Source organism: Muscardinus avellanarius (genome assembly GCF_963383645.1).
Source record: "Muscardinus avellanarius genome assembly, chromosome: 9".
NCBI classification, from domain to species: Eukaryota; Metazoa; Chordata; class Mammalia; order Rodentia; family Gliridae; genus Muscardinus; species Muscardinus avellanarius.
The window spans coordinates 93,835,215-93,849,740 of NC_137795.1; the positions used below are offsets into that span (position 1 = coordinate 93,835,215).

Here is a 14,526-nt window from a genome sequence, read left to right on the forward strand (position 1 = left end):
AAACAGCCTGAATGTTAATCCTACCCCCAGATATCCAGTTGACACAAAAAAATTAACCATCACACGTAGTAAACAAAATAAATTATGTATGTGAAAGAAAAGCTGAATAGATTGATCTATCTGAAAAAGAAGTTAGCCAAGTGTGGTGGTGCATGTTTATAATCCCAGAACTTGGGAGACTTAGACAGGAGGATTACAGGTTCAAGGCCAGCAGAACACAGTAATTTAGTGAGACCCTGTTCCTAAAATAAAAAATAAAATAGTAAAATAAGGCTGGGAGTGTAGCTTAAAGGTAGAAAGCCCATTGGTTCAATCCCCTGTGCCACAAAAAAAAAAAAAGAAGGAAGAAAAGAAGAAAGAAAAGAAAGGAGTCACAGTATTTTTTTTTTGCCAAAGAACAAAGAGAGTATGACATTGAAGGAGTAAAAATTTTAAGGATATTTAAATTATTAGGTTTTTAACTTTTAGAATATATAACATATAATTATTTCAATTATGGGGATTAATTTTTCTTATCACCTGCAGCAGACACACACCCCAGAGACCCACCCAGGCCCAAGAGGCACTCCATATCTTTCTCCCAACCCTTCTCCCCTGTTCCCATCTGCATACCTCTTCAGCACATCGGGGCCAACGAATAGCAGGAGACTTCTGTTAATGTTTGTTATTATTATTATTTTTTTGGTGCATATATCTCAATGCGGTGCAAGATGGTAGAAGCATACATGCACACATCACTCAATTATTCCTTTCCCAGTTCCCTTCCCCTCCCCTCCCCCTTCTCATGTTTGGTTTAGTGATGGACTTTGATGATGTTGGCACCATTTGATGAGATTCCATCCAATCTGGGAAGTGTGCTCTCCGTTATTTTTTCCCCTCCCTTGGTGCTGGGGATGGGACCCAGAGGCTTTCTACCTCCGGGCTATACCCCAAGAACTATTTTATACTTTATTTGGAAACAGGGTCTCACTAAGTTGCTGAGAGCCTCACTAATTAACTGAGGCTGGCTTTGAACCTGTGCGATCCTCCTGTCTCAGCTTCCCAAGTGCTGGGATTACAAGTGTGCACCACCACGCCCAGCATCTGTTATCTATTTTAAAATCACGTGTATGAGAAGTCATAATTGCCAAGGTTGTCCACATTTTTATTCCTTCGGTGTCATCAGCCTCCCAACTTCAGTCAGACCTAGTAGTTTAATTAATATTGTCAAAGAAAAAGTCACAGTCAGTTCTAGGAGATGGATTTTTCCTTGCAACTTTTGAAAGGGAATACAGCTGTTGGAAGGTCGGAGCTTCTGGAATGCAGAGGGGGCAGTATTTACAGTTCAAATGGCTGTAGGGCAGGCAACAATTCTGTTGAGCGACGTTTAGGGCGATTTCAAAAAGAAGCTATTTTTCATGAGGGGAAACAGGATGGGTCAACTTTTCAAAGGTTTTAGGATGCCCCCGTAATTCGTGAATGACCCGAATTATCCATACCTCATGGCTTATCTTGGAATGCAAGACTTTCAGGAAGAGGAGCCTTTTCTGGACTCCTCTGCATGAGCTGTTACGTGAAATGACAGCAGCAAAGGGCAGGCTATTAGTTTTGCTCTCTCAGTAGTGAAGGTTTATGGTGTGGGTTTGGCAGGAAATGGGCAGGCAGGCAAAATGGCCCGTTCTACTGTAAGCTTCAGTCCTCAGCCCTCCTCTAACATTTTACAAACAGGCTATTTCAAAAAACCTAATTTTTTTTTTGTTTAACTGAGACTCAATAAATTTCTCTATAACAATTTCATATAAGTTTCATAATGCCACTGTCATTTTGTCATCTTACACAGTTGCCAACATTTGCAAGTTGCATGGAATTATATTAAAATGACCTATCAAATGATTTTACTTATATTAAATTGGATTGTGGCCACTGTTACATGAAAATCTTTGTACTTCCTAAATTCCAGGGGAAATTCATCCTCACATTTAATTATGGTAATCACAAATATGGATTAAACAGGGACACAGTAGAAGGTATTGCAAGAGATGGCTTAGCAAGCTGCATTCATATGGAAATAGAAGTAAGTGTTTTTCAGTCAATCAGGCGTGTGTGTGTGTGTGTGTGTGTGTGTGTGTGTGTATCATTTGAGATTGGTTCTACAATGTACAGAATGCTGACAGCACACTACCAGGCACAAGAGAAATGTTTGAAAAATGTGAGGTATTACATCTACAAAAATTGCTTATGGGATGTGAGTAAAACTGCCACTCAAGATTTTTCTTTTGCTTTATCCATACACCATGCTCTCCGCGTATACGAGGTGATATGAGCTGTTACATGAAGGCCAGTTACTGTAGGGTGTGGTCCTGGTTTCCTGTTTGCTCAACACAAGAACAGCCATAAACAATCACCTGGGCCTTTGCTCTTAGAGAGAGACATGTGGGTGGGTTCTACTTACTGTCATTGGACCCCCGTTGCTTACTGGGTGCAAAGTTTCTATACTTTTGGCAATTTAGACTTGCAGATTTCAGATTTTGCCCACATTCTCCCAACTATCTTCTGAAATTAGACTATCTAAGCTGGGCCTGGTGGCGCACGCTTGTAATCCCCGCGCTTGGGAGGCTGAGACAGGAGGATCGCACGGGTTCGAAGCCAGCCTCAGCTACTTAGTGACGCTCTCAGCAACTTAGTGAGACCCTGTTTCCAAATAAAATATAGAAAAGGTCTGGGAGTATAGCCTGGAGGTAGAAAGCCTCTGGGTTCCACCCCTAGTACCACCAAATAATAATAATAATAATAATAATAGTAATAATAATAATAATAATAAATAATAATGATGATGAATGAAATTAGACTATCTAGGAATTTTTTTCCAAAATTAAGACCCAGAGTTTAAAAAATATAGAACTTTATTAAAATACTTGTAACCTTCAAAGGCAGTTGTTTGTTTTTTCAAGTTACTTTCACTTAGAGTATAATACTTTTGCAGTAGGAAATACATATGTAAGAATGATTCAAAGTAGGCCAAATTTATAGAGGTATTCTTTTACTCTGGGCTCTGAATCTTTCCTGCATTTTCGTCTGTAACTTCACAGAACAGAAGACTCTTAATTCCTTTTTGGCTCCTTGCACTGGTTGAAGTGTTCCTAAGCTTTCATAAACGAGTCCCATTTCCTCCATCTCTTTAACTTTCTGCAGTCTTTCCATTCTTAGCTTTCTTCAGTTGGTTTGCCCTGTATCTTTAAAAGAGTCTTCTTTGTTTCTATGATTTTTTTTTTTTTTTTTTTTTTTTTGGTGGTACTGGGGTTCCTGGTAACCCTTCTACCTCCGGGCTACACTCCCAGACTTTTTTTTATATTTTTATTTGGAAACAGGGTCTCTTAAGCCAGCGCAGCTGGCTTCGAACCTGCACGATCCTCCTGTCTCCGCCTCCCAAGTGCAGGGATTACAAGCGTGTGCCACCACTCCCGGATGTGGTAATTATTTTTAAAAGAACTTTTTGTAGAACTCAGGCAGAAACTCAAACAAATACATTTTCAAGTGCAGAAATACTCCATCTTTCTGTGTCTACCTTTTTCCACTTCAGCAGTCATCTGAGGAAGGGATCGGATTTACTCTTTTTCTCCTAGAGAGCTTGCTTCTACTCATTCCAGGAGGTTGAGTCTTTAAACCATGTTTTATTCCCCTGATTCTCCCTAGCTGAAGTATTTTTCTAAACTGCCCTTTATAGTTGATACTTTCAGAAATTGGTTTAAAGGAGTGTGTATTTCTTTTTTTACTGAATTTTTGAAACAAAGATTTTGAACTTGAGTTCAACTCATGATGATATAAATGAGGTGGAGGGACTCTAGCTTCCATTTGGAAGCAGTCTTTCATTTTGCCCACGAGGACACTGATCCCCAGAGAGCGTGGAGGTTTGTGCAGAGTCTGTAGGAGCTGGGGAGCTGCATTCACAACCACGCTCTCTGGGTCCACGGACTAGCGGCTTCCTCTGATTCAGGCTGCGATCTCCTGGTCAGCAGGTTACTGTGAGCCTGGCCTTCTCAGCTGTGCGTAGAGACTGAGATGTCACCAGAACCAGCACACCCTGGTGGCTGGTTTAGAAACAGAAAGCGTAACAGAAAGCGTCCCAAGGCGATGGCAGAGAGACAGTGGGGGAGCCTTTTCTCTCTATCTCCTGGTACTCTACAGATGCCTTTTGAAATACCAAAAGTGAAATTACTTTTCAGTAATAAAGTGGCAGCACTGCCATGAATGTACCTATTTTATATCCAGCAATTTTCTTTTTTAACAGTCATATTCATTAGAATGATTCATTAGGGGAAAACCAGGTGGAATGAATTCTATCTACTATTTCTAATGACAATTTAATATTTGATGAAGAGAGAAAAGTAATCCAACCTCGAAATGGTTGTAGGAAAATAGTGGCTAATTCTACAGATAAAATAAACGCCTCAATATAATGCTACTTATCACGCGCGATGTTGTCAGATGTCTCCAAAAATGATTTCTACATCATGTCTCTGTTTCTAACTCATTATCTCTCCTTTAAACCTCAAGGGTGTAAGAAGTTTGAAATATTCCTATTTTGAACCTCGATATATCTTGGTGGTGCCCATGAACAAGGAAAAATATGAGGGACATTTGAGGAGAAAAGGATTATTCAGTCGCGCAGAAATTGAATGTGCCGTCTCCAGAGTCGACCTTTATATTAAAATTAACCAGAAATTTCCAGGATATTTTGACGCAGTAATCAATGCAGGTCAGTAACTCTCAGCAGCATTTTACTTTTGAAGTGTTAGGTCACTGGATTGAAACGTTGTTTCATGACAACTAAATTCTTAAGAGAAAAGATATTTTTGTTGTGACAATAAATTACACAGGTCCACAAATTTTTTTCCTAATCTTCTACTGTTTTAATCAAGAGTATTATCTTTATTATTCCTTAAGAAACATTGTGAGAAAAAAATCTAGATAATACATAATTTGAAATACGCATTTAAGTGTTTAGGAAAGCAAATAAAACACAAGAGTTACCATAATCTACCTGTAGAACCGGGCGTGGTGGCGTGCAGTTGGGATGCTGAGACAGTAGGATTCCAGGTTTGAGGCCAGCCTCAGCAACTTAGTGAGGCCATCCACAACTTAGTGAGACCCTGTTTCAAAAATAAGTACACGAAATAGCTCAGAAGTAAAATGCCTTTAGATTCAATCCCCAGTACCACCAAAATCATCATCGTCATCGTCATCATCATCTACCTATAGGTGAAAAGCCAATACTATAAATATCATAATCCTAAAAATATCTGTATAAAACATTTTCAAATACTATCTTAAAAGTGGTCACTTATTTGTTAGGGGACTGCATCCAGTCCCCTACCAAATAGGACAGGGGACATTAAGTTGAACTATATAAAATTGCTGTTGTTCAACTATTCTGACCTATGAGAACACAACTTTTAATGGTTCAACTTAATGGTTTTTGATCTCTGAAATGATAATGTGTTTCATATTCGTATTTTCTAGTCCTGAATAGAAATGATCCCACTTAGCAGCTTAAAACAGTGCCCATCTGCCAGCTCACAGTTGATGAGGAGTCTCTGTGGTATAACTGCATGCTCTGCCAGGGGGTGGTGAGGCTGAGATGAAGAAGTGGGGAAGGGGAAGGAGGGGCGGTTTTAGGGCGCATCCACAAGCCCTGGGGAGAAGTCTGCTCCAAGTCCATTCCTGTCGACATAGGCACTTTCTTGTGGTTGTAGGACCAGGGTCCCTGTTTCCTTGTCGGCTGTCTGCCAAGGGTTGTCCTCAGTCCCCACGAGTGGCCTCCGGGTCTTATCCACATGGAACCCACCGTCTCCTAGCCAGCAGCAGCACGTCTAGTTCACCGTGTGCTTGCAGTCCCTGACTTTCTCTTCTGACGCCAGCTGGAGAAAAGTCTCCCCTCTGGTGGGACTCCTGCGATTTGGTAGACCCATTTGGATGATCTCGGATGATCGGTTCAGATTCATTAATAACCTTCCCCACATTTACAGAAAGCTCTTTTGCCATGTAACATAACATAACCCGAGGATGATATCCCACTGTCTCTATAGGTTCTGCCCACGTTTAAAGGGAGGAGATTATACAAGGATGAAGTGTTACTTAGGGTCATCTTAGAATTCTGACTACCACGGTATTCATGCACTCAGTGTAGAGACCACATCAGTTGCCTGTCAGCTGTGTTTTGACATGCTCCTGTTGCCTTAAAGCACACCTCTTGTTCACTGTAGATGACATGGATGCTGCCTACCAAAAGCTGAGCCAGCTCATCAGAGAGTATCTGGGATTGACTGAGGAACCTGCTAAGAGTTTGGCTCCAACTGCAGGTACTAGCCTATCTCCTGGGTGCCAGAATTTGTTTTCTCATGGAAAAGAAAGCAGATCTCTGGGCTGACTCATCAGCCCGGTTAAAGCTGGCTCTAACTCTTTAATGCCTACACTTCTCCTGGGTGATTGTTCCCCCCAGCAAGCTGCATGAGCCAGCCCTCGAGGGGCTGCAACTCGGCCTGTCTCTAAGACCATAATGGGACTCAGGGGACTGCCCTTCAGGGACATGCTGAATGGGCAGTGAATAGGCAGGGCTCGGCCGCCAGATTCAGAACTCAGCCGTCCAGAAATTTCTCCCTCATGGGGCTGTGGTGTTGTTCTGCTTGTCAGGTTCATGTCTAGTTCAAGCGCTTCAGCCCAAGACTTTTCTTTCCCCTTTTCTTCAAATCGCTCCAGTCCTCAAAATGTTACACTGCGGAACACAGGAAAGAGAGCACCAGGCAGACAACCCTGGGCCCGGGCCCGGTGCTCCCGCGAGCAGGGGTCTTCGCACTCCTGAGCTGCAGTTTACTGTCCTGCCAGATGGGCTTCATGGTGCTGGTCTCATGGGTCCTGAGCAGCAAATGGTGTAAGATTCCTAAGGATGTGTCTTCTTAGACTCTAGGGATCCTGAGGCTCTAAGTTAGAATTTGGGTCCATAAGTATTTTGAGGTGTATTTAAAAGGTCTTCTCAAATTTACCTCCTGCCCCTTAGGATGGCTACTACAGAAAAACAGAACACACTCAAAATAGACAATAGCAAGTGTTGGCAAGGATGTGCGCTGTCGATAAGTATTTAAATGGCACCACTGCTATGGAAAGCAATGCGATAGTACCTCAAAAATTTCGGACAAGAACTACCATATCATCTAGCAGTTCCACTTCTAGGTGTTTACCCAAAAGAATCGAAAGCAGGGTCTTGAGATAGTTTCACCCCCATGTCCGTAGGATTATTTTACATTAGCCCCCAAATGGAAACAGCCCAAGTTCATTCATTGAAACAGCCCATTCATTGACATATGAATGGATAAACAGAATGTAATATAGACATACAGTGAAATGTTATTCAACCTTAAAAAGGAAGGAAATGCTGACACCACAGCATGGATGAGCCTTGAGGAGATTGTCCTAAGTGAAATAAGCCAGTTAGCAAAAGGCAAATACTCTCTGATTCCACTTACATGAAGTGTGTAGAGTAGTCAACTTCTTAGAGATAGAAAGAAGGATGCCAGGGGCTGGGGGAAGAAGAGAATGGAGTGTTAATATCACGGGTACAGGGTACAGCTTGGGAAAATGAGAAGAGTTCTGGAGACAGATGATGATGGTCTCACCCGACATCCACGCTCCTGATCATCAGAGAATAAGGAAAGATACTGAACACAGAGATGGAGTCCCACTGGTCCCCGAGGCTAATAATGTAAATGTACTTAATGCCACTGAACTGTACCGAATGGCCAAAAGGCTAAGTTTTCTGTGGACTTTGCTGTGATAAACATCCTTTTAGCAAGGTCCCCTTGGTGGACTGAACTCCACTCATACATCACAGTTTGCCGCATGTTAACCCAAGACTCCGGCTGCTCTGCGGATGCTGTTGTAGCCTGGTGGCATAGCCTTTGCAACTCTGCCCAAATATGATTTTGTTTGCCTGATTACATTCTGGCAGGCTGAAGGAGGCCAGGTTGTGGCCTTGCCAGAGCTCACACCAGCTGTGCCATTTTGGGTGCTTTTGCCAGGCCAGATGTCCCTGGTGTTTTGGAATGAGGTCAACGTGAAACTCAATAGAATATGGCCGACGATTTCCTTTGGTATATGACTCAGGTTAAGTGAAGTGATCAGGGCATGACCTGCTTGCCTGGAAAGTACCAGAAGAAAGTTTGACCTGTCTGAAGATAGGCAATGGTGGAAGAATGAGGGGCTGTGTACCATCTATACAGGGAGAGGCATTAATGTGCCAGTATTGTGCCAATGTGGCGGATCTATGCATTGAACTAGGAGCACATCAGCGTAGCTATGCGTTGATTCTCTCCGTCTAGTGTCAGCTCTTTACAAGTTCATGACTATGGAGTAGAAGGGTGTAGCTCACCTAATGAGGCATGTGTAGTTCCATAGAACTTTCTCTTGGGGGAATCTGGATCTCTTTGCTCCAGTTCTTTGCTATCTAAGCAACCTTTAATTTGGTCCCCCGGGGTGGACCTGCCCCTGCGAGGGCAGCGCCTTACGTTAGAACACCCTTCCCTGATCCCTAAGCTGGCCCCATCTCCCACTGTAAATTAATAAATTGGTGTGCTGGCTTTTATGCCAGCCTCTCGTGGTTTTGAATAAACACAGGTTAGTCCCCTGAGGCTGAGCAGTCCTGAGTAGCTAAGAAGTGTGCATTTCTTATTGACGCCTCTGAAGGGAAGCGTGTGGGCAAGACTTAGCCTCAGTGACCAGCGGGACTCCATCTCTGCATTCGGTATCTTTCCGTATTCTACGATGATCAAGAGCGTGGACGTCGGGTGCATTGTCATTTGGCAAATTAATAGACCAGATAATGTGTGCATAGGAAAATAGACTCCCATTTTAAAGGGTATAATAAAACTTTATTTATTTGGACTAATTAGGTTAGGCCTGCCTGATTTAATGAAAGGTATGAATTATAGAATTTATAAAAATGTTATCACTCTCAGATACACTTAATAACCGAAATTGAGCCATCCAATTATTGACTAATAGAATTCCAGCTTGAAAAAGTAAACGAGAGAGGTTGCAATTAATATATCAGATCACAAGCCTCAGCAGCCCTTTGCTTTTCTGGCAGGCTTAGCATTATGGAAAAAGAGCTTGCTTTCTTCAGCCAAACACTTTATCTTATTTATACAGTTAATATGTGGAAGGAGTCACGTTTTTCAGTTGACTTAAGTTTTAAGGATAAACTTGCCCACAAAGTGACATTGTGGAGGCCAGACATTACTCAAGTGAGCGTTTTAAAAATTCTCACAAACACGGAACTTATTAATGAGCTTTAATGATGTTTCTGTTGGCCGAAGAAGTTGGACCAGTGGCCTCTCTGAGTTTCTGGACTGTGAAGTCTGTGCCCACGAACACAGGCCAGACATTTACAGGTTCAGGGCAAGAGAATAAGGTCCAAATCATAATTTTTTTTTAAAAAGCCAAGACTGTCAGAGAAGCAGGCCTCGGCACCATCATGGGCTTGGCTGGTGTCTTACCTCTTTGTCTCTGCTACATCCTCTGATTTTAAATTCTATGACTTAGGCATATTTACATAAATATTTACATTACTTCAATAAATGAGATACTTAGAAATAAAAACCAATAATTTTAGTATAGTGGACTTGTTTTTAAAAAATAAGTAAGCTGTCAAGAAGAAGAAATTGAAATAAAAACCCTTTAGGATTCTGCAAAAGACTGAACTGAGCAATTAGAAAACCAGAACAGAAATAAGAAGCCTTACATTTTTATTCTAAATCTAACCAGTAATCATTACTTTGATTTGAGAGATGATTTTGAAAATCATCTTTTCCTTTAAAAAACTGGCTGTAATATTATGGGACATTATTAGAGTCTAGCCTTCCAGAGCTGAGGTTTTTCCCATTTGGATTAGACCATCTGTGTGTTTATAGGCTTCAATACAAACTAATCTTACGGCCAACAGAATCATCTTTCTAAATGAGGTAATCCTATGTCAACGCAAACTGGGGATAAATCCCAAATATTTGAAGTCATAATACACAGCTTTATCTTTAGTGATTGTATGTTACTAATTTGTAACTGAGAATGGGATTATAACTTCTACTCTTAACAATGAGAGTGAAACGAAGAGATAAAACTAAGCCCAGAGTCTATCAGTTCTGAGCGCAGCATTCATCAGTCCAGACCAGGAGCATGAGCCGCCACAGTGAGCAGATGAGTTGAATCTTCACTCAATGCTGCATCAAGTTGTAGTGTGCAGGACAAAGTGTTGATAAAGTCTTGAGAGCTTTAATGGTACCATCAGTATAAAATGTGTACTGATTTAAGTATGGAATTATCTTGTTTTTCTATAATAATGCAAGTAATATGTTTCTAAACATGAGGACCTAAAAGAGCTGAGTGAACACTGTAATTCCCATAAAATAAGGAAATTCTCATCGTGCTCACAGCGATTTACTTGTGTCTAGACACTCAGGGATTCCGCAAAGCTTTGAGAAAGCTGAGCCAACTGTCACCCAGGTGGTTGCTCTAAAGATCAGGAAATAAAATTACATTTGCAAATCATTATTCAGAATTCTGGTTAATGGTAGAGAAAAATGATAACAATGAGTCAAGCAGAGGGAAACGGAGCAATCGACTAGTCCATAAAGTGGTGCCCTTATCTTTAATAAAGGACATAATATCATTTGCCAAATTATGTGAATCGTTAAATCATAAAAGTAGAAGAAAAAACCCTTTATATCTGATTCTAGGAAACCAGGAGGGATAAAGGAGAGAAAAAGCCTTCAATTTCGGTTTCACTGTTCTTATATTCTACCTTTTTAACTGTGTAGATAGATAGACATGTACGTGTATTGTGCATGTTTGTATATATATATGTGTGTGTACATGTATATATAAAATTTGCCTCAAGTGTACAATTCAATGGCATCATTGGCCTTCCCAGTATAGTGTGGCCATCAGCACTACCTAGTTCTAAAAATTTTTATTCCCCAAGACAGAAAGTTTACCCATTAAACAATAACTCCTCCTAACTTCTGGCAACCTCTAATCTACTTTCTATTCTCTGCGAATTTGCCTATTTTAGATAGTTTCACTGTTTTGTATTTTAATTTAACCTTGTTTCTTGCCTAAAGTAATAGGTTAGTTTTTACCTGTGATAAAAATGATGGACTGGGTGTACTCCCAGAAACCCTACCAAGAGGGAAGCTTTTCCTTGTTGCCATCTGTCCTTTCTCCCTTGGGAGACATCTGGTTAGTCTGGATGCACAGGAGGTCCAGGCTAGGAGGCTCAGTGTGAACCCAGACAGAGCCCCGCAAGCCCCTCCTGCTTGAGGGAGGGAGGAGCCTGGCCAGGAGTGTGGGTTGCTGCTGGGGATCAGATCAATTGCTCTGGGATCATCCTAGAGATTGTATTCAGTCTGGAATCTCTGGGTATTGAGTCTCTCCCAAAGTGAGCTGAGACTGGTTCCTCCAAGCCTGTTCCAGATGGCATGCCACTTCTTTAGGACTGGATTAAGATGGTATTTAAGCAATCAGAATATAGCAGGCGCCTGTCATAAGCAAGTGACTGCTGGGGTAAGCTGTCTATGAGACCGGAGCCACTCGGGGAACTTGCTCCCGTGCTGACTGGAGGGAGCTCCTTTTCTGCAACTCTGACATCGCCAGTGTCCTCTGAGAGCCTTTGTTGAAGACTTGGCCGAAAAAGGGATCTGGGGCTGAGCGTGGGGATAGGGGTGCAGCTCAGAGCTAGATCTTCAGGGGCAGAGCCGTAGACTCTGTGGGGCCTTTCTTAATTCCTTCTTCTCTTCCTCAACCACTGAGTTTCTGCTGAGCTCCATGTCCCTTGCTGGATATCAGTAGACAGACATGACTTCACAGAGCTCACAGCTTACATAAGGGGACCACCATTAAACAAGGAAACAAACGAGGGGGGGTCTCATCTGGCTTAATGTTCATCCTCTGGCTTCTACACCCAGAAACAGCACTGATCTCTAAGGTGGTGACAATTTAAAATCTCATACAGGGAGAGAATTTCCTCACCACCCACAGGCCCAAGCATGGCTCTGAGAAGCTTCCTTATGTTTATTTGTTAGAGTTCATGTTTTCAGTCGACTAAAACTGTCCTGAGCTCTATTAAATAAAATAATCATAAGCACTTAGTATCCCCCAGGAGGAGAGAAGGTTAAGTGGTCCTCTATGTGATCTTATTCTTTTTAAGGGCCTCTCTGTATCACAAAAGAGAAATCAGTTTTTTTGTTATTAATTCCTAGATAATGAGGACCATTTTTATTTTTTAGCTAACTTCTTCTTATATTAAAGCAGGAGCTTCCTCTAGCAAGAAGACTGTCTCTGGGGTACCAGCACACCTGGTTCCCTCTCCCAGGCGCTTGGCAAAACTGCAAGCAGATGGCCGGATAACAGAGCATCTTTCTGGAGTGCAGATTCATGCAAAGGTCCCAGAAGACCAGCATCCAGCTCTATCCCAGAACCAGGAGCTGATTCAGGAGGGAGAAATGCATCCAAAAGAGCTTTCACCCCACAGCCACTTTGATGCAGAGCCTCTGCAGCTGGCCCAAGACGTAGCTCCAAACCCAGTGGGAGAGGATGCTCAACAATCTGGCGTTCCTCCGGAAATAGTGACCACTAAGGCAGATGTCACCGAGGATGAGGCCGGGTCATCTGCAACCCTGCAGCAGCCTGACCCTGTGGCGCCCCACAGCTCCCAGCCAGACCAGGATGCAGAATCAGGGGAGGCCAAGGCAGCCCCCAGTGTCCCTCCCCTGCCTGAAACACAGCAGGGACCTGGCCTAGCATCCCTCGGTCCTCAGGAGATGCAGGATGAAGGGGCCGAGTCAGCCAAACCTCCACCCGCCAGTTCCCAGCATGATCTTCCAGGAGGCTCTCAACCACCTCCAAAGGGGGAAACCCCCAAAGCCCAGGTTGCCTGGGTTGGTACTCCCTTCCCAGAATTGCCACCTCCCCCAGACTCGTCCGCAAACACAAAACAGACCCAGGACAGGGAGCACCCGGTAGCTTTGCTCCCTAGGAGTAGGCTGGCTCCCACCAGGCTGCCCCAGCCGCAGACCCTGGCCCCCCTCCAGAGCAGGCGGCCCACCCCCAAGCTCCTCTCACCCAGCAGAGAAGAGGCCTTAGGGACAAGCTCAGATCAAACAGCCACCCCCTCTCCCAGGCCTCTCCTCACACAGGAGGGGGACAGCGGGAAGCTCCCTCCCATCAGCCCTCCCCACTCCAAGCCACCCCCAAACCTGAGCCCCCACACAGCCCACAGTCCCCAGCAAGGCCATGAAGAGAAGGTTGGTGACGTGAAACTGCCTCTTATCAGCCCCCCAGTACAGGAGCAAGCGCCTCAGCACACCCCCAGTTCATCCCAGGATCCCACAGTGAGGCTCCCTCGCATCCCTACGCCCTTCGTGGAACCACCTCAGCGCGCAGGGGCTCGCCCTGCCTCCAGGCCAGCAAGGGAGAGGAAGGCGCCCACTGAAGGTCATCCCTCCAGCAAGAAGATCTCCAGTGCACAGGCCTCGCCCCAGAGCCAGGAGCCCACGCAGCAGAAGGCAGCTAGGAAAAAAAAACTCCCCCTCCAAAGAGACACAGCTAAAGCACCAGCGCCTCCAAGGAAGGCACCCCCGGGAAGCCGGCAGACAGAAGCCCAGAGTGAGCCAGCTCCCGCCCAGGTGCCCCGTGGCCCTGACCCTAGCCCCCCTCTGAGCCCCCAGGGGATTTCTGAGCTACCCCACACTGAACCAACACCCAAAGATCCCCAGTCACAAGAAAAGAAAAGGGAGAGAGTACCTCATTCCAGAAAAAAGGCTCAGAACAACCTCCCCCAAAATGATCTTCAGAACGTAGGTGTAGCCAAAAAGTGGCCATCTTTGAAAAGAGAGATTGCTGAAGCATCAGCTCTGGAAAAGCAGACTGCCCTCGGTGACCAGCCAGCTCCAGAGGGCAGACTCCTGTCCCAGAGGCCCCTCCGGAGGGAGAAGGGCCCTGCAGAGGCAGGACAGGACCCCGGGGGAAGGGAGCAAGCTCAGAAAAAGGGGAGGCCTCAGAAGAGAGAGATGGCGTTGGAACCCCCGGAGCAGGGGCGCGTGGCCCCGGCCTGGAGGCCTGTCAGAGACACACAGGCCCACAGAGCCACCGGCCAGGTCAGAGAAAGGTCTGTCCCAAGGGACAGCCTACTTGCTTCCAAGCAGCACACCAAAGAGAAACGAGCCCGAAAGAATGGAGGGGCACCACAGGACAGCGGCCCTGTGGCTCCCCAGAACCCGGTGTCCTCTGAGGAGCGGGCCAGCCGGGTGGGGAGACTGCGCGCCAGGGGCAGCCAGAGCATCAAGGTGTAGGCCCTCCCTCCGGCAACATCTTGACTTTGAAACGCCTTGGTGGGGCGCTGTGAGCAGCCAGTCTTTGCCTTTGTGTACCTTTTTTATTTTTTGCAGTACTGGGCATGGAAGCCCACAGAAAGAACAGCCACTGAGGGGAACAGCGGGATCG

At 44.5% G+C, this 14,526-nt stretch overlaps 1 protein-coding gene across 1 annotated transcript in view; it reads left to right on the plus strand.

Moving 5' to 3' along the window:
• The window catches only part of LRGUK (leucine rich repeats and guanylate kinase domain containing), a gene marked incomplete at both ends in the record, with an annotated part of 115,026 nt that overhangs the window by 59,328 nt on the left and 41,172 nt on the right, over nt 1-14,526 (plus strand). Inside the window, 4 exons of the mRNA XM_080701233.1 lie at nt 1,940-2,053; nt 4,534-4,735; nt 6,243-6,338; nt 12,334-14,371. Coding sequence (XP_080557359.1) covers nt 1,940-2,053; nt 4,534-4,735; nt 6,243-6,338; nt 12,334-14,371 — 2,450 coding nt within the window. The remainder of the gene's footprint in view (nt 1-1,939; nt 2,054-4,533; nt 4,736-6,242; nt 6,339-12,333; nt 14,372-14,526) is intronic.